The 20,330-nt window shown below is 37.6% G+C and overlaps 1 protein-coding gene across 8 annotated transcripts in view; it reads right to left on the minus strand.

Moving 5' to 3' along the window:
* Window positions 1–216: 216 nt before the first annotated feature.
* ZC3H13 (zinc finger CCCH-type containing 13) overlaps window positions 217–20,330 on the minus strand; it is a 92,351-nt gene continuing 72,237 nt past the window's right edge. For 6 of the 8 annotated variants that reach the window (XM_089899536.1, XM_022574867.3, XM_089899534.1 and 3 more), the window contains 7 exons: window positions 19,803–19,906; window positions 18,275–19,456; window positions 17,093–17,605; window positions 14,697–14,849; window positions 12,790–12,990; window positions 9,426–9,589; window positions 217–1,056 (listed from right to left, as the gene is read on the minus strand). In XM_089899536.1, coding sequence (XP_089755662.1) covers window positions 886–1,056; window positions 9,426–9,589; window positions 12,790–12,990; window positions 14,697–14,849; window positions 17,093–17,605; window positions 18,275–19,456; window positions 19,803–19,906 — 2,488 coding nt within the window. In that variant the 3' untranslated portion in view covers window positions 217–885. The remainder of the gene's footprint in view (window positions 1,057–9,425; window positions 9,590–12,789; window positions 12,991–14,696; window positions 14,850–17,092; window positions 17,606–18,274; window positions 19,457–19,802; window positions 19,907–20,330) is intronic. The other 2 variants (XM_022574869.3, XM_022574865.3) reach the window with 1 other exon arrangement.

Raw genomic sequence — 20,330 nt, forward strand, 5'->3', positions numbered from 1 at the left:
TAGGATTTTAAAACTCAGATTACATAGGTTGGTTAACGCTTGGTTTGTTTCAAGTATTACTGAGCTATATTTGAAGTACATCCTCAGCTATTATTGCATTATGCACAGCTGTCCAGTAATAACTCCAGCAGTAAAATATCTTAAGTATGAAACATGTAACGTTGATGACAAATGTTTTACAACATCAGGAGTAAGATTAATGAAGAGCAAAGTAAATCTACAACAAGGGAAGGTACATTTATTAAAAATAAAAATAGTCGACAGTCTCTGATAACAAACAAAACCATTCAGACTCGAAATATATCCAATATACATTGTAACAATGCACATATATTAAAAAAACCGAAGAGCCGTTAAGTAGTATTGTTACAATTTTAGAAGGGAAAACAGGATTGTGGCTTGCTCCTGCCTACACACAGCATGCAGGCCCAGCCCCACTTTCTGTGTCCTGTGCAGCACAGCGGTGCATGGTGTGTGTGTTCATTCAGTGAACACACTGTTTCTGGAGAAAATCTCAGTTTCTGTAAGGATGATCCAGTACATAAATTAGTGGCTCCATTTCATAAAAAAATCTGTGTAGGCAGGAAGAGCAGGGATGACTGTTTTCAAAGTCTTCAGTTTTAACAAAAGGTACAGAATAAACTACTAAATCTAGATGCTTTCACATTATTTTGCATGCGTATCAATCAAGTACTGTGTAAAAATTTTTGTAAAATCTTGTTAGCCAAACTACTGTCTTTAAATCAAAGTTTGTCACTCTTTTAGCATGGCTGATAAGTTTTTTCTGCCTTTATCACTAGTAACACTTGTCAAACCAAAGAACTTTGAAAAAGAATATGCACTGATGAAGGGAAATAGTACCGAAAATGTGCCTGGACTTCAGTCTTAAGACACACACAGTTCCTGTTGGATACTGGACTGTGAGAGTTTATTATCTTCAGTCTTTTCAGGTCCTGAGGCGTGGCAAGTAGTCTTCCGCTTAAATAATCGAAGACTCAGTCGTAAGAGTTCATTGTCTACCACTGGAGCATTTGTATAAGCTTGTTTTACGGTGCCCTATTTGGAGAAAACAAATTAAACATGTACATTATTAGTTGACAGTAGAAAAGACAGGTTAATTGCTTACAAAAATATCAGTTAGTTATAAGAAAAATTCGTTTGTGATGAATATTAAATTAGCTGTATTGGATATTTAAAAGCAAAATTAAGAAATGTTTGCAGACTCAAGGAATCTTTCTTAGAAAAGAAAGCAATCTTTAGAGGGCGCCTAGTCTAACTTCTTAAAGCAGGAATCTTCTCAACAATCCCTGACAGGTAATCAAGTAGTTTTTACTTCATTATTTCCAATGACAAAACAACGAAAAACACTGCACATTCTATTGTTGAACGGTACTATTTCTTCCACGTTTTGAAATAAAATCTCTTCTATGGAGCTACACACTAATTCAGTCTTACTTTCACATGACAATCAATTCTCTGAAAAGAAGCACCGAACATTCCATACTCCTTGCTGGTCTGTTGATAGGACATAAGATGTAGGCTCCAGAACTGAACAAATTCTCCAGAAGACAGCTGATCAGTGCAGTCTACTGAGAAACTAAGATGTAGATCGCTATTATTGGAACTTAAAGCGACCTTAGCAGTTTCGAAAGTTATTGTCATAAAATTTTGTTAAATGTTCTCCAACCATGTGTAGAATGAAATAAAGATTTGAATATCTCCAGCATTCTGCTATTTCTCTTCTAGATCTTTAAAGGAAGAGTGATGCATTGACCACATTTGCATTGTAAAAAATATTTTGTAAGTTGTGATACAGTAAAACTGGCTTTTTATGTATAGTTCTGTGAGTCTTCACTCATGTATATATTCAAGAAACCACGACCGCAATCAGAAGTGTCATCATTCAAAAAAATTCCTCTGTTGTCTTTCTCAACTGGGGTTCCTTACCTGAACCAAACAAAAAATAAGCTGAGCTTCAATTTCCTTTATTCTTCAAGGAAATGTTTACATATAATCACTTGTGTTTATTTCCTCTTCAATTTGGTATATTCTCATAAACACTATATAATCTCCTCACCACTCTGGAAAATTTTTTTCCTTGACCTTCAATTTAAATAAGTTTCTAGTATATTTCATTATCTAAAGAAACTTTGCAAATGAAAAATATTTCACAGGAATAGACTATTTAAAATTTTTTTCCAGGTGGAGGGGAAGATGGTGGAAGAGTAAGACGTGAAGATCACCTTCCTCCCCACAGATACACCAGAAATACATCTACACGTGGAGCAACTCCTACAGAACACCTACTGAATGCTGGCAGAAGACCTCAGACCTCCCAAAAGGCAAGAAACTCCCCCATGTACCTGGGTAGGGCAAAAGAAAAAAAGAAAAAACAGACAAAAGAACAGGCATGGGACCTGCACCAGTGGGAGGGAGCTGTGAAGGAGGAAAGGTCTCCACACACTAGGAAGCCCCTTCGCGGGCGGAGACTGCGGGAGGCGGAGGGGAAGCTTCGGAGCTGCGGAGGAGAGCATAGCAACAGGGGTGCGGAGGGCAAAGCGGGGAGATTCCCGCACAGAGGATCGGTGCTGACCAGCACTCAACAGCCCCGGAGGCTTGTCTGCTCACCCGCCGGGGCAGGCGGGGCTGTGAGCTGAGGCTCAGGCTTTGGTTGGAGCGCAGGGAGAGGACTGGGGTTGGCTGCATGAACACAGCCTGAAGGGGTTAGTGCACCACGGCTAGCTGGGAGGGAGTCCGGGAAAAGGTCTGGAGCTGCCGAAGAGGCAAGAGACTTTTTCTTCCCTCTTTGTTTCCTGGTGTGCAAGGAGAGGGGATTAAGAGTGCTGCTTAAAGGAACTCCAGAGTCAGGCGAGCTGCAGCTAAAAGCGTGGACCCCAGAGACGGGCGGGAGATGCTAAGGCTGCTGCTGCTGCCACCAAGAAGCCTGTGTGCGAGCACAGGTCACTATCCACACCCCTCTTCCGGGGAGCCTGTGCAGCCTGCCACTGCCAGGTTCCCGGGATCCAGGGACAACTTCCCTGGGAGAATGCACGGCGTGCCTCAGGCTGGTGCAACATCATGCTGGCCTCTGCGGCCACAGGCTCGCCCTGCACTCTGTGCCCCTCCCTCCCCCTGGCCTGAGTGAGCCAGAGCCCCCGAATCAGCGGCTCCTTTAACCCTGTCCTGTCTGAGGGAAGAACAGACGCCCTCCAGCGACCTACATGCAGTGGCGGGGCCAAATCCAAAGCTGAGCCCCTGGGAGCTGTGAGAACAAAGAAGAGAAAGGGAAATCTCTCCCAGCAGCCTCGGGAGCAGTGGATTAAAGCTCCACAATCAACTTGATGTACCCTGCATCTGTGGAAAACCTGAATAGACAACCAATCATCCCAAATTGAGGTGGACTTTGAGAGCAAGATTTATTATTTTTTCCCCTTTTCCTCTTTTTGTGTGTATGTGGATGCTTCTTAGTGAGTTTTGTCTGTATAGCTTTGCTTCCAACATTTGTCCTAAGGTTCTATCTGTCCCTTTTTTTCCTAAATAATTATTTTTTTGTTTTTCCTCCCTCCCTCCTTTCTTTCCTTCCTACTTCTACTAATTCTCTCTATTTTTTCTCCCTTTTATTCTGAGCTGTGTGGATGAAATGCTCTTGATGCTGCAGCCAGGAGTCAGTGCTGTGCCTCTGAGGTGGGAGAGCCAACTTCAGGACACTGGTCAACAAGAGACCTCCCAGCTCCACATAATATCAAACAGCAAAAATCTCTCAGAGATCTCCATCTCAACACCAGCACCCAGCTTCACTCAACAACCAGCAAGCTACAGTGCTGGACAACCTATGCCAAACAACTAGCAAGACAACACAACCCCACCCATTAGCAGAGAGGCTGCCTAAAATCGTAATAAGGCCACAGACACCCCAAAACACACCACCAGACGTGGACCTGCCCACCAGAAAGACAAGATCCAGCCTCAGCCACCAGGAAGCCTACACAACCCACTGAACCAACCTTAGGCACTGGGGGCAGACGTCAAAAACAATGGCAACCACGAACCTGCAGCCTGCGAAAAGGAGACCCCAAACAAACACAGTAAGATAACCAAAACGAGAAGACAGAAAAACACACAGCAGATGAAGGAGCAAGATAAAAACGCACCAGACCTAACAAATGAAGAGGAAATAGGCAGTCTACCTGAAAAAGAATTCAGAATGATAGTAAAGATGATCCAAAATCTTGGAAATAGAATAGACAAAATGCAAGAAACATTTAACAAGGACCTAGAAGAACTAAAGAGGAAACAAACAATGATGAAGAACACAATAAATGAAATTAAAAATACTCTAGATGGGATCAATAGCAGAATAACAGTAAGTGACCTGGAAGATAAAATAGTGGAAATAACTACTGCAGAGCAGAAAAAAGAATGAAAAGAACTGAGGACAGTCTCAGAGCCCTCTGGGACAACATTAAACGCACCAACATTCGAATTATAGGGGTTCCAGAAGAAGAAGAGAAAAAGAAAGGGACTGAGAAAATATTTGAAGAGATTATAGTTGAAAACTTCCCTATCAAGTCCAGGAAGCACAGAGAGTCCCATACAGGATAAACCCAAGGAGAAATATGCCAAGACACATATTAATCAAACTGTAAAAAATACAAAGAAAACATGTTAAAAGCAGCAAGGGAAAAACAACAAATGACACACAAGGGAATCCCCATGAGGTTAACAGCTGATCTCTCAGCAGAAACTCTGCAAGCCAGAAGGGAGTGGGGGGACATACTTAAAGTGATGAAGGAGAAAAACCTGCAACCAAGATTACTCTACCCAGCAAGGATCTCATTCAGATTTGATGGAGAAATTAAAACCTTTACAGACCAGCAAAAGCTGAGAGAGTTCAGCACCACCAAACCAGCTTTACAACAAATGCTAAAGGAACTTCTCTAGGCAAGAAACACAAGAGAAGAAAAAGACCTATAATAATGAACCCAAAACAATTTCGAAAATGGGAATAGGAACGTACATATCAATAATTACCTTAAATATAAATGGACTAAATGCTCCTACCAAAAGACACAGATTGGATACAAAAACAAGACCCATATATATGCTGTCTACAAGAGACCCACTTCAGACCTAGAGACACATACAGACTGAAAGCAAGGGGATGGAAAAAGATATTCCATGCAAGTGGAAATGAAAAGAAAGCTGGAGTAGCAATTCTCATATCAGACAAAATATACTTTATAATAAAGACTATTAGAAGAGACAAAGAAGGTCACTACATAATGATCAAGGGATCGATCCAAGAAGAAGATATAACAATTGTAAATATTTATGCACCCAACATAGGAGCACCTCAATACATAAGGCGAATACTAACAACCATACGACAGTAACACATTCACAGTAGGGGACTTTAACACCCCACTTTCACCAATGGACAGATCATCCAAAATGAAAATAAATAAGGAGACACAAGCTTTAAATGATACATTAAACAAGATGGACTTAATTGATATTTACAGGACACTCCATCCAAAAACAACAGAAAACACATTTTTCTCAAGTGCTCATGGAACATTCTCCAGGATAGATCATATCTTGGGTCACAAATCAAGCCTTGGTAAATTTAAGAAAATTGAAATTGTATCTTTTCTGACCACAACACCATGAGACTAGATATCAATTGCAGGAAAAGATCTGTAAAAAATACAAACACATGGAGGCTAAACAATACACTACTTAATAATAAAGTGATCATTGAAGAAATCAAAGAGGAAATAAAAAAATACCTAGAAACAAATGACAATGGAGACACAACGACCCAAAACCTATGGGATGCAGCAAAAGCAGTTCTAAGGGGGAAGTTTATAGCAATACAAGCCCACTTTAAGAAGCAGGAAACATCTCGAATAAACAACCTAACCTTGCACCTCAAGCAATTAGAGAAAGAAGAACAAAAAAACCCCAAAGTTAGCAGAAGGAAAGAAATCATAAAAAATCACATCAGAAATAAATGAAAAAGAAATGAAGGAAACCATAGCAAAGATCAATAAAACTAAAAGCTGGTTCTTTGAGGAGATAAACAAAATAGATAAACCACTAGCCAGACTCATAAGACTGAAATCAATAGAATTAGAAATGAAAAAGGAGAAGTAACAACTGACACTGCAGAAATACAAAAGATCATGAGAGATTACTACAAGCAGCTCTATGCCAATAAAATGGACAACCTGGAAGGAATACACAAATTCTTGGCAGGTTGGGCCTTTCTAAGACTGAATCAGGAAGAAATAGAAAATATGAACAGACCAATCACAAGCACTGAAATTGAGACTGTGATTAAAAATCTTCCAACAAACAAAAGCCCAGGACCAGATGGCTTCACAGGCGAATTCTATCAAACATTTAGAGAAGAGCTAACACCTATCCTTCTCAAACTCTTCCAAAATATAGCAGAGGGAGGAACACTCCCAAATTCCTTCTACGAGGCCACCATCACCTTGATACCAAAACCAGACAAGGATGTCACAAAGAAAGAAAACTACAGGCCAATATCACTGAATATCACTGATGAACATAGATGCAAAAATCCTCAACAAAATACTAGCAAACAGAATCCAACAGCACATTAAATGGGTCACACACCATGATCAAGTGGGGTTTATCCAAGGAATGCAAGGATTCTTCAATATACGCAAATCTATCAATGTGATAAACCATAGTACCAAACTGAAGGAGAAAAACCATATGATCATCTCAATAGATGCAAAGAAAGCTTTTGACAAAATTCAACACCCATTTATGATAAAAACCCTGCAGAAAGTAGGCATAGAGGGAACTTTCCTCAACATAATAAAGGCCATATATGACAAACCCACAGCCAACATCATTCTCAATGGTGAAAAACTGAAAAGCATTTCCACTAAGATCAGGAACAAGGCAAGGTTGCCCACTCTCACCACTCTTATTCAACATAGTTTTGCAAGTTTTAGCCACAGCAATCAGAGAAGAAAAAGAAATAAAAGGAATCCAAATCGGAAAAGAAGAAGTAAAGCTGTCACTGTCTGCAGATGACATGATACTATACATAGAGAATCCTAAAGATGCCACCAGAAAACTACTAGAGCTAATCAATGAATTTGGTAAAGTTGCAGGATACAAAATGAATGCACAGAAATCTCTTGCATTCCTATACACCAATGATGAAAAATCTGAAAGTGAAATCAACAAAACACTCCCATTTCCCATTGCAACAAAAAGAATAAAGTATCTAGGAATAAACCTACCTAAGGAGACAAAAGACCTGTATGCAGAAAATTATAAGACACTGATGAAAGAAATTAAGGATGATACAAATAGATGGAGAGATATACCATGTTCTTGGATTGGAAGAATCAACATTGTGAAAATGATTCCACTACCCAAAGCAATCTACAGATTCAATGCAATCCCTATCAAACTACCACTGGCATTTTTCACAGAACTAGAACAAAAAATTTCACAATTTGTATGGAAACACAAAAGACCCCGAATAGCCAACGCAATCTTGAGAACGAAAAACGCAGCTGGAGGAATCAGGCTCCCTGACTTCAGACTATACCACAAAGCTACAGTAATGAAGACAGTATGGTACTGGCACAAAAACAGAAAGATAGATCAATGGAACAGGATAGAAAGCCCAGAGATAAACCCACACACATATGGTCACCTTATCTTTGATAAAGGAGGCAGGAAGGTACAGTGGAGAAAGAACAGCCTCTTTAATAAGTGGTGCTGGGAAAACTGGACAGGTACATGTAAAAGTATGAGATTAGATCACTCCCTAACACCACACACAAAAATAAGCTCCATACACAAAAATAAGCTCAAAATGGATTAAAGACCTAAATGTAAGGCCAGATACTATCAAACTCTTAGAGGAAAACATAGGCAGAACACTCTATGACATAAATCACAGCAAGATCCTTTTTGACCCACCTCCTAGAGAAATGGAAATAAAAACAAAAATAAACAAATGGGACCTAATGAAACTTCAAAGCTTTTGCACAGCGAAGGAAACCATAAACAAGACCAAAAGACAACCCTCAGAATGGGAGAAAATATTTGCAAATGAAGCAACTGACAAGGGATTAATTTCCAAAATTTACAAGCAGCTCATGCAGCTCAGTAACAAAAAAACAAACAACCCAATCCAAAAATGGGCAGAAGACCTAAATAGACATTTCTCCAAAGAAGCTATACAGACTGCCAACAAACACATGAAAGAATGCTCAACATCATTAATCATTAGAGAAATGCAAATCAAAACTACAATGAGATATCATCTCACACCAGTCACAATGGCCATCATCAAAAAATCTAGAAACAATAAATGCTGGAAAGGGTGTGGAGAAAAGGGAACACTCTTGCACTGTTGGTGGGAATGTAAATTGATACAGCCACTATGGAGAACAGTATGGAGGTTCCTTAAAAAACTACAAATAGAACTACCATATGACCCAGCAATCCCACTACTGGGCATATACCCTGAGAAAACCAAAATTCAGAAAGAGTCATGTACCAAAATGTTCATTGCAGCTCTACTGACAATAGCCTGGAGATGGAAACAACCTAAGTGCCCATCATCAGATGAATGGATAAAGAAGATGTGGCACATACATACAATGGAATATTACTCAGCCATAAAAAGAAACGAAATTGAGCTATTTGTAATGAATTTGTAATGAGGTGGATAGACCTAGAGTCCGTCATACAGAGTGAAGTAAGTCAGAAAGAGAAAGACAAATACCGTATGCTAACACATATATATGGAATCTAAGAAAAAAAATGTCATGAAGGACCTAGGAGTAAGACAGGAATAAAGACACAGACCTACTGGAGAATGGACTTGAGGATATGGGGAGGGTGAAGGGTGAGCTGTGACAAAGCAAGAGAGAGGCATGGACATATATACACTAACAAACGTAAGGTAGATAGCTAGTGGGAAGCAGACGCATAGCACAGGGATATCAGCTCAGTGCTTTGTGACCACCTGGAGGGGTGGGATAGGGAGGGTGGGAGGGAGAGAGACGCAAGAGGGAAGAGATAATGGGAACATATGTATATGTACAACTGATTCACTTTGTTATAAAGAGAAACTAACCCACCATTGTTAAGCAATTATACCCCAATAGAGATGTTAAAAAAAATTTTTTTTTCCAGTACCAATAACAATGTTATTCAAAACAAATGTTATTCAAAACTATTACAGTAAAATAAAAAGTACTAATAAAATTCTTTCTTTTACATGTGTAAAAGACTGGGAAACCAAACTCATAAAAGCAGATCGTGAGACCTTAATTTCACCTTAAAGCAATCAAATGAAGAATATGTCATCCATACTACTCAACAGACATGTTCCAATTTTTCTAAGGAAACAACAGTACCTTCTCATTTTTAACAAGCTGCTTCCGGATTGCAGAATCCCGCCTGAAGCATAATGCTTTACAGCATGGTCCAAGATTACTAAGAAGACTTGCTCTTTCCTCTTTTCGTAGTAATGCAGCCATGTTGAGAGCCCCCAATTCATGTTCAAAAAGATTGTCTGCGTCTTTCAATAAAAAATAAACACATTAAGGTTTCTGAAAATAGAAGTGTTATCAACTGCTTAGATGAATATTCCACAAAGTCTAGCTATACTAAGTTTATCTATACTTCATCAAAGTTACCAACAGTGGTGAAAACTATTTCATATTAAAGGCAATATGGTCTCTGTGAGAGAACTCCAGTATGTAGTTTTGGTGCTAGGCTCAAACAAAAATAAATACTCTGATAGCCACTTTAAGATATAAGAAAAGCAGAATTGGGAGACAGAATTTAGACACGGATTACTATGGGAAAAAAGTTCAAGTTAAGAATTAGTAAAATCAAATTCAATATATTGTGTACCATCAACTACTAAAAGTTCTAGATTCAGGACTTTATTATGGTAAGATTCAAATGTAGTAATGTGACTACATTCTGTGAACCCTAAAAAACTTAGGAAAGTGATTAGCTGTTTGTTAGATAATCTGCAAATTTTATCCAATATTTGGTCACAGTAAAAACCTGGGACAATGTATCAAAATCACTTAGTTTTAAGTCATAACATGCAAAGTAGGGAGAAAACACTATAGAGATTGAGTTAAAATAGACAAGAAATCAAAATTTACAGAATAGGGTCAGTCATTAATCTAAATAAATAACAGAAAGAGTAGTAACTTCAAAGTTAACATTCCAGGAGTTGGCCAAGAGTATGAATGGTATCAGGTAGTGTTTCTATAGCAACATGATCAAACAGGTTATTGCTAGAGCCCACAAAGGGAAATAGTAAGTAACACCTAGGTAAAAACAAAACAGGCATTTGAGAATTAATGAAATTGCATTACATATTTCATTTCCTGAACTGCAGAGCATAAATAGATTAGATAATTAACAAGAAACCTGTCTCATGTAATATACCTAGTTGGTAAGTTATACACTAGTGAATAGGTTTATAACTAAAGCAAAAATAAATGTAAATAAAAACTCAGAAATAGTTCACAAACTTTGATGTCTATCAGAATCATATGAGCAGTTTTTAAAAATACAGTGCCAGGGCTCTACCACCAGACCTACAGACTCTCCACAGTTGGAACTAGGATACCTTAGTGGGTATCCCGTTAGGGGAAAAGGCAGTTCCTCAGGTAATTCAGCCATACCAATGTTTGAGCCAACCAATGACACAGTCATATAATGCAGACTATTAAAAAAAAAAAGAAGCACCAAACATTCACCACCATTCTACTATAGATACAAATAAAGAAACCTCCATTGAGTCCATGCACTTCCTTGAAAATTGCTCATTAGGACAAATTACTTTTTATTTAAATCTTTTCTGCTTTCACCACAGTAGACTACAAAACACACTTGCAAACCTCCCTAGAACGTATAACATGGCTAAACTTAGTCTCTTCCTGGTTTTGAACTGACCAGCACCAAATAACTCGAGACAGATTAAACACGTATATAAGTACAAGTAAACCAAAGGAACTAAAATAACTGGGAAAGTTTAGCTTCAAAGAACTTAATCATACTATAATCAGAAAACCTGGACAAAAGCAATTTAAATTTCAGTACATATTCAAGTTTTCTGTTTTAAGCCTTAGAATTTAAAAATTACATAGGGAGTGGAGATATACTTTCTTCAGCACTGGGGCACAGAAACAGACAGAATAGATTAGAAAAAAATCAGTTATTTCACAAATATTTATTGAATACCTACTATGTGTCAGGTTCTTTTCAAGGCAATGGCATAATTAGTAAGAATAGATCACTAGACAATACAGCAGTAAACAAAACAGTCCTATTCCTTAGGGAACTTATATTCAGTATCATATATTAGTTCTCTAACAAAGCTATCATACCACCAAAAAATAGGACTACTTGGTAAGGACAATCAAATCCTTCTTTACAGTGTACGTTTTCATTGTTTAAAGTAAGTGATCATTAGTCAGGGACAAACTATAGCCTGATTTTGCTAACTACGCAATAGATTTTAACTTTAAATGCCATTAGCAAGAGACACAGGAGCAAATAGCTGTAGATGTGGATAAGAACTTAGGGATTTCATTACATCATTTTATGCCCACAAGAGTTACTTAAGATCACAGAACCAATCAAAGTAGAAAGAGTGGGGCAAGAACTCAAGACACTGGTCATCTGTCAGGTTAACACATATTCACCATTATAGTTTATGTTTCTTACACATACGTTCTATGTATACTAAGCCATATTAAAATCAAGAGTCTTACTGCTTATGCTAACAGTTGAAGAAAGAACATGAATCATGAAACACATAAAACAATTTTTTTTCAATTTAGTAAAAGCTCAATTCTTTTTCCTAAACTTTTTTACTCTAATGAATGTGACATAACATTAAATAATCTTAGTGCTTTCCCCTTTTACCTCCTTTCCTCCTGTTTTACATTCCTCCTCCCCATTAATAAAGTCTTAATAAGCTGCCAAAACATAATAAGCTAGGTACCAGAGAAACAGAAAACAAAGGACCCTATAAACTAAAAGTGTTCTGGAATAATGAAAAGCTGTAGCAGTAAGGTCTAAAATCAATGCGATAAAATGTTTTAAGCTAAATAGCAGCAGCTCATATTTACTGAGCATCACTGTATGTCAGAAACTATTCTAAGTGTTTTACTTGTAACAACTCATTTGTTCCTCCTAACAATCATATGGAACAACTGACTGGTGGTGTAATTATTCCCAGCTTGTAGATGGTAACAGTAACACATAAATTAAATAACAGCTAGTAAGTGGTGTGCCTGTTGGAATCCAGGCCATCTGGCCCAGAGACTAAGCTCTTAACCACTTTGTGAAAGGCTCAACCTAAACATCTGCACTTGAGTAGAATCCCCATTTCCCGGGGGAAAGGGTTGCCAAGATAGCCGATTTGCTTAGATATGAACAATATCTAGTTCACTTCCTTTAGCCCTGGGTAAACCACTGAGCACTTTGACATTAGAACTTACCTGTTAAAAAGTAACTTTGATACAGTAAGATCATTGTGCTATGTTTACAACTTTTCTGTAGGCTTAAATTTTTCTCAAAATAAATTAAAACAAACTTTGACCATGAGGATTAAATACTGAAAATAAGTGAGTCCTCAAAAACAAAAAAAGTTCTTATACTGTAACTGCTACATGAGAACAGAATCCTTTTCAAAGGCACCTTAATGTTTATATTAAACATTATATAGTCAAAGTGGGACGGAATTACCTTTGGGTTTTTCTAAAAGTCTCTGACATGTTTCTTTGACTTTAGTAAAGAGTTCAGAACCAGCCAACTTTTTAGAGATCCCAATTCTCAGCATAATGGCTCCAGGCGTGAATTTTAAGAGTGCAGCCCCAGGCTCTCGTGGTTCTTTTGGATGCTTTGGCATAAGACCAGACCAGTCCACATCTATCACATCTAATGGATCTACAAAAAGTTAAAGAACAGAATTTTATTACACCAAGAAATACATTCTCGTTATGTATAGAGAAATACAGATTCCAAGCCACAGAAAGCATTAAATAACAAGTAATATAAATCAAAAAAGGCACATTCTTAAAACAAAAGATTTTCTATAAAAGCTAAAATTTAGAATCTTAAGGACCTTTACAAATAATTTTCTCACCAAAGGAAAAGAGGCGAAGAGGTCACAGGCGAGTGCCTCCGCGCCCCCCCATTTCATTTATATGTGGAATCTAAAATGAAAAGAATCAAACAAAAAGAAAACCAAACTCATAGATACAGAGATTGGTGGCTTCCAGAGGGGAAGGAATGTGAAGTTTAGACAAAATGTGTCAAGGGTATCAAGCGGTACAAACTTGCAATTATAAATAAATCATGGGGATGTAATGTATAGCATGGTAACTATAGTCAATAATATTGTATTTCAACATTAAAAGTTGCTAGAAAGTATATCTGAAAAGTTCTCATCACAAGAAAAAAAACTTTGTAACTTTGCATGGTGACAGATGGTAACTAGACTTAATGTGGTGATCATGTTGCAATGTATACAAATGTCAAATCATTACGTTGTGTACCTGAAACTAATGTATGTCAATTATACTTCAATAAAAAACCCAAAAACCAAAAAAAAATAGGCAAGCAAACAAACACCTAAGCAAACCCATTCCTACAAATAATGCATTTAAATTGCTTGAGAGATCCTCAATGAAAGAACTCCATCATTTCACCATATTAGGTCTGACATTTTGAAGCTTGGTACCAGAGTCATTTCAAGGGTTAAGTAAGTAAATCCAGGAGTGTATTTAGTTTGCATGTGTGCATGCATGCACAGACACAGTTTACCTTTTAAAAACAAATGATTCATTATGAAATAAATTTAAGAATCAGGCAGTGGCTAAGATTAAAATTGAGAATAATCTATCCACTGATAAGTCAGAGTTTAGGAAATTAACAAAATAATGTTCTATTCAGAAATACCTAATAGCTGATAATAATAAAGATAACACTCATATATATATTATACATTAGAAAAAACTGTAAAATGTAAGAGCAAATTAAGTCAAAATAAGAATTTAATATTCTGTATACCCAAACAAAGCAAAGACCCTATGATAAAAAAAAAATTGTTAGTAACAATTAGACTAATTGGGATGATTCAACAAGAACACTGAAGGTAGCTGCTTCATGGTACAGTCACTGGAGGAAGTTCTGGCAATGAATAAAGTACTATAAATGGAAATGATTACTGAATTTAGAAAATTGAGAGAGAGAAGTATGTAAACAGTGTTCAAATATAACCTCGACCTTTGGAAATTTCTGAACGGTCATTTCAAAAGTTGGTTTGCGGCAGCACAGTTGTGAAGCTCTGTACCATACACCTACCATCTAGAACACTGCTAGACAATCACTGCTTGATAGGAAAGCTTACAATTGTGCTATTTTAAATAATGCCCTTTCCAATTTATAGGCAATGTCTACTTAAAAATGAGCAGAGCACATTAACTATAATTTTCATTTTATTGGCCCTTCTATGTTAATTAAAACATTTAATTAAAATGGGAAAATTCTAACTGCATTTTATCAATTCTTACAGCATGCAAGGGAACAAAGAATATCACAATACCATAATTAAATATTTCTTACATTCAACCACCTCTGCAAATGATTACCTGGCATCTTCTCCTCATCCTGTTGGTCCTCCCTCTTTTCAGCATCACCTGCCAGAATTTCATCTAGTTCATCATCACTAATTGGCTCATATCCTTCTCCAGCACCAGATCCTAACGAATGCACATCATCTAACTTGGATTCGTCATCTCCTGCTAAACAGAAAAATTAATTTCATGCCAAAGAAGAGTGTTAAGGGAAAGGGTTATCTAAGTGAAAACAAAGAGGAGAGGCTGTGCACACTAAGAAAAGTTGAAAAGCATTTTTTTATTTGAAAACTATATTTAATTATTCAAAACACTTGATACCTCCAAAAGAAAACTTAAAAATTAAATTTAGTTTTAATGCCAAGAACACAATATGGACAGCAATATCAAAATAAGTTATAAGATTACAATTAAAATATGAGAAAATCTACCACTAACATGTTAATGTTGATATTACGTTGTTAATTTTTTATAAAACTTTAAGTCCAGAGAAATCTAATTTCAAAAGGATGCATTAATTTCTTTATCAAAATAAATTCATTAATTTTAAAGAACTTGCAAACTAATTAGTAAAATTTATTTGAAACTTTAACCACTAGCATACCTTTCATTTCTTTATTTACCAACTTTTCTCAACTACCTAGGCTAAAGCTTTGTCTCCTGGTGACTTAGTTGTGAACTTGAATTATCATAAAACTATACAGTACACTTAATATTTCTAATCAGGTGTTATCCATACACTTCACTGAGTTTACAACACTAGTTTTCAAAATGCAACAGCATGCTTTATAAAACTTACAGCAAATAAAATATAATAAACTATGAGCTGTTTCTAGTCATTCTAATAATTTTCTACTCTATTAAATTCTGTAGTAATCTCATACCCCCACCATTCACTTCTAAAGTAAACAATTTTAATAACTTCATTACACAGATATACATCTAAACATAAATGCAAATAATAGGATTTTTAACTTTTCAAGCTTTATCAAACTCATTGTCCTACTTTAACTGGATAAAATTTTGCATTTCACAATAGGTAATTCACCTCTAAATTTCTATGCTATGTTATCTGTGATCACAACCAATGAATGGTATATTTTAGGGATGAAGGGCACGAACTCCTATCACAAGAGAGATATTACAATGATTGGTTAAAATTATGTTCAATTATACCCAAGGTTGTACCTCTAATAGTGCTATGGCTCACAAACTGATGCCATTTAAATTCAGATTTGAGATTAAAAATGTGAAGACCACTGAGGCAGAAATGTTTTTGTCAAGTAGAAAAAATATGTTAACAGTTGGCGTACTGGAATATATCTAACCAAATAACCAAAAGATGTAAGGATGTTTATAGTTTTAAAAGAATGTGAATTTTATTCTGGGACTAGTGCTACAATACAGCAAATAAAAAGAATATAAAATATTACTGCTTATGTACTAAGTATCCCAGAAGTTTCTTGGGGGCTTGAAGTAGAGAGGTTATGTCAGAACAATGGTGTAGTGGAGGCAGAACTTCCAGAAGAATTTTCAGGGGGGCCATTACTATTGTTAACCTGGGCTATAATTCACCAAAGAATAAGATGCAGAACATGTATGCACAGCAGAACATATTTTCATTCATCAGCCATTTATTGTGTCCTTACTAGAGTCTTGATGATAAAGAAATGAAAAGCTATGGTGCCTAACAAAGGAGTACAGTATAGTGGTGAGAAAACTATGGAAAAATAATTATAATATGGCACAGGGATGCTATTAAAGATGTATAAACAAGGTGCTACGGCGATTTGAAAGAGTAAAGCACCTTTAGCAGAGAAGGCTGCATAGAGGAAATAATGCATAAACTGGGACTTGCAGTTTGAGTAAAAGATAAAAGGGAAAAGGTCTATCAGGCAATGGGAAGAGCAGGTACAGAGAAGCCTAGAGAAGGAAGCTCATTCAGAGTGCAGAGGCGTAAGTCAGCTTGTATAGCATTATCAGGGGTGAAGGATTGGAGAGTGGATGTCCATAGCTGAGGCTGGCTCTGAGTGGGCAAAAGGGTGGATGTGGCCTTCTCAGGGTCCCTCATTCTAGGAGCGGGAAGTCATTTTAATAAGGGACCTGAGCATGCCCAGATTTTACTATCTGTGGAGGGCTCTGGAACCCATTCCTGCAGATACTGAGGGACTGAGGGACGACTGTAACCATTTATTTCATTTAGGCTTATTTGAACCAAGTCTACCTTGATAGTACTAATGAGTGGAACACATTTTTTAAGTATTATAAGGCTTTTCCTTATAAACTCTATTTTCCCTAAAACAATGGAGTCAATATGTGTATCAGATGACCTTTCAAAAGGAAATATTTGTTTGCTATGAAATCTGAAAAGGAATGGAGCATTGAAACCGACAAAAAGGCGTGACACTCACCTTCCATACTCTCTGTTCTCTCAGCTTTATTTGTATCTTCAAATCCCTGCAGAGATCCTAGGTCTTTATCCATTCTTTCTTTATCCAAAGCTAAAGAGTCCCGGGAAGTGCCTTCTAGGTCTCTCTCATGTTCACTCTCCAGTTTTGCTTCACTGCGTTTTACAGACTCTATTTGAGGACTCTCAAAAGTTCTGTCTCTGTCCCTGTCCCTTTCCATAGAATCAGAGATTAATCTCTCCCTTTCCCTGTCCAAGTCTCTCCTTTTGTCTCGTTCTCTCTCCCGTTCCCGTAGTCGATCTCGGTCCCTGTTCCGGGGCCAATCTTTATCGGCATCTCGCTCCCATTCTCTCTGCCGTGTATCTCTCCTCTCTCTCTCCCGCTCTCTCTCATGCTCGTAACGATCACGCTCTTGAAGCCTATCTCTGCTATCAAACGACCCTGATCTTGAATGGACCTGTCGATCTGACTCAGGAGAACTTCTTCTTGAACTATGGCTTCTTGAATCCTGGCGATCTGAAATAAATACACCATATACAAGGAGTTAACATGTGATAAAATGGAAATAAAAGGCTTCATTTTAAGGCCCTTTAAAACTGACAATTTATCTATTTCTATATTTATTTTAAATTATCCAAAGGACCCATCTTAATGAAAAATTCCATCTCTCAAAGTGTTAATTAAAATATGTAAAAAGCATGTTTCCTTGTTTATTTCCACTATAACCACAAAATATCTTCAAAGAAATAAATACATAAAGTATTTAAGCAGTAAAAGAAATGATCATTTCATTATCTGACCTCTTCCTATCCCCCTACCTTATTTTCTGTGGTCAAAAGAGAAAGTATTGGTTGCAGGAAGAAGAGGCAGAAGGTTAAAATTTTAGGCATCAATAGAGGACTTGAATACGTAAGTATTTCCACCAAGATATACTACTAAAATCCTGATGCTAAACTGACTTCATTGAATGTACCTCTACTATAATGCTGCTAGTAATGTGATAACAGGTAACATTTTGGTGGGATGGTTAAGCTTTTAGGTTCCTTGAAATTTAAGGCAGCATATAAAGTAACCAATTTAGCATTTACTTTAAAATTATGATTTGAACAAAGCATAAAACTGTACAAAATATACAAATATACTAACATAGGAAACAGTGGTTAGATTATACTTCATTTTTATTACCTGAAGAAGTGCTTCGACTGGGTTCTCCACGCTTTAGCTGATCAATCCTAGATTTTCTCTCTCCTGTGATTTCTAGACTTTTTGTTTTTTCTCTGTCTCTTGAGCCACTATGCAGTACTCTCTTTCGACCACTTTGGTCATCCCCACTTCGATGTGCAGAATCATTGGACGGGGAGCGGAGACGGCCAGATGTATGACTACGATTACTCCGATTGCTGCCAAGGCTGCTACTCCTCTTTTGATCCACTGGCTTGCGATGTGGTGCATCTTCTATAGTGACATGAGGTGCCTCTACCTTTTCCACTCGTGTTCTATGGCATTTTCTATGTGAGTCTTCACTGGTAAAAGTGTTGGTGGTGTTGGTTGGGGTGGAAGAGGTGGAAACGGTGGTGGTCAATGTGTTGAAGGTGGTGGCAGCAGGAGCCGTCGTCGTGGCAAGAGGAGGAGGAGGAGGAGGAAGAGAAGACGGGGAAGGAGTCCTTCCAGGAGTAGCAGCTGTGGCAGCGTGCTCTGCTTCTGTCACCTCTGCACGGTCAGGCACGTCCTCATCAGACCAGTCACTGAACGCTGTATCTTCTTTCTTCTGAGGATCCTCCATAGTGCCATCCTTATCATTGTGCATTTCAACCAATTCCTCCTTGGCTGTGATAGGGGGAGTCCGTGGGCCTCTCTTCTTCTTACTCTGCTGGACTGCTTCTTCATCAGAAATGTCAGAATCACCTTTGGACCTTTTACGCTTTTTTTCAATGGTTTTCTTCTTCTGTCCTTTTTTTGGTGAAAATACTTGACCATCTTCAGACGTTGTCTCTGTGTTACCCCTGTCCATTCCAACATCATCTTCTTTCTTTTTCTTAATAGGTTTCTTTTGAATTTTTGCTTTTTTCTTATTTTCATCATGAGCTCGATCAGATGTGTCTCGATCTTCAGATGGGTGGTGTCCTATCATGTCTTGTGAACGAGTTCTTGAGCTCTCCGTGATTTCTGTCTGTTCTCTCTGCTTATCTACAGAAGAAACTTTCTCTTTGAACTCCTGCTCTTCATAGCGCCTTGAACTTTCTTTCCTTTCTGGTTTACGATCTTCCTCTTTCCACCTACCCTGCCTGTCTTCTGTAAGGTGGGATGGACTAAGAGAACGAGATTCTTGAGGTCGAACAACCTGGCTCAAGAGTCTGTGTTTTTCATCTATACAAAAAGATAAAAGTAATCACACTTTCACCATGTTAACAATATTGCATGCTACCTATAAATAATAAACCAATTTCTCCCTTTTCATTTTAAAAGTTTAAAAATAACAACTTCAGTAAAAATAAAAATATGGCTTTACTACAACTAGTAGGAAATGACAGTGCCATTATGGCAGAATGACTATTTCTAACACATACTTTAGTCACAATGGGAGATATTCAGAGGCAGTAGAGCAAGAAAACATTTTAAATCTTAATTCACCATTTCGTATTGATGTGAAAGAATGGTCTCGTGGTTACAAATGAATATGACTATAGAAACGTGGAAAACAGATCCTGCTTACTTTTATCATCTCCACTGTTGTAGGTGTCACTGTCAGGAGAATGTTCTCGCCGGCGCTTAGGTGACGGACGAGGGCTAGGACTCCCTTCATTTCTATAGCGCTTCCTAAATTGGACAAATGTAATTTATAAAATTCCAGGGGATGAAAAAGATTTCTTTACTACATTTTTACTATTATTTTTTGTTGTAACTAGAATGTATAATTGTAGGATTATAATACTATCAGAAGCTAGTGGGAAGCAGCTGCATAGCACAGGGAGATCAGCTCGCTGCTTTGTGACCACCTAGAGGGCTGGGATAGGGAGGGTGGGAGGGAGGCGCAAGAGGGAGGGGATATGGGGATACATGTATACATATAGCTGATTCACTTTGTGGTACAGCAGAAACAAACACAACATTGTAAAGCAATTATACACCAATAAAGATGTTAAAAAAAAAAAAAAAGAGGGCTTCCCTGGTGGCGCAGTGGTTGAGAGTCCAACTGCTGATGCAGGGGACATGGGTTCGAGCCCCGGTCCGGGAAGATCCC

The sequence above is a fragment of the Delphinapterus leucas genome, chromosome 18 (assembly GCF_059928025.1).
Source record: "Delphinapterus leucas isolate spDelLeu-1000000601 "Yukka" chromosome 18, BTC_Dleu_Yukka2, whole genome shotgun sequence".
Taxonomy (NCBI): Eukaryota; Metazoa; Chordata; class Mammalia; order Artiodactyla; family Monodontidae; genus Delphinapterus; species Delphinapterus leucas.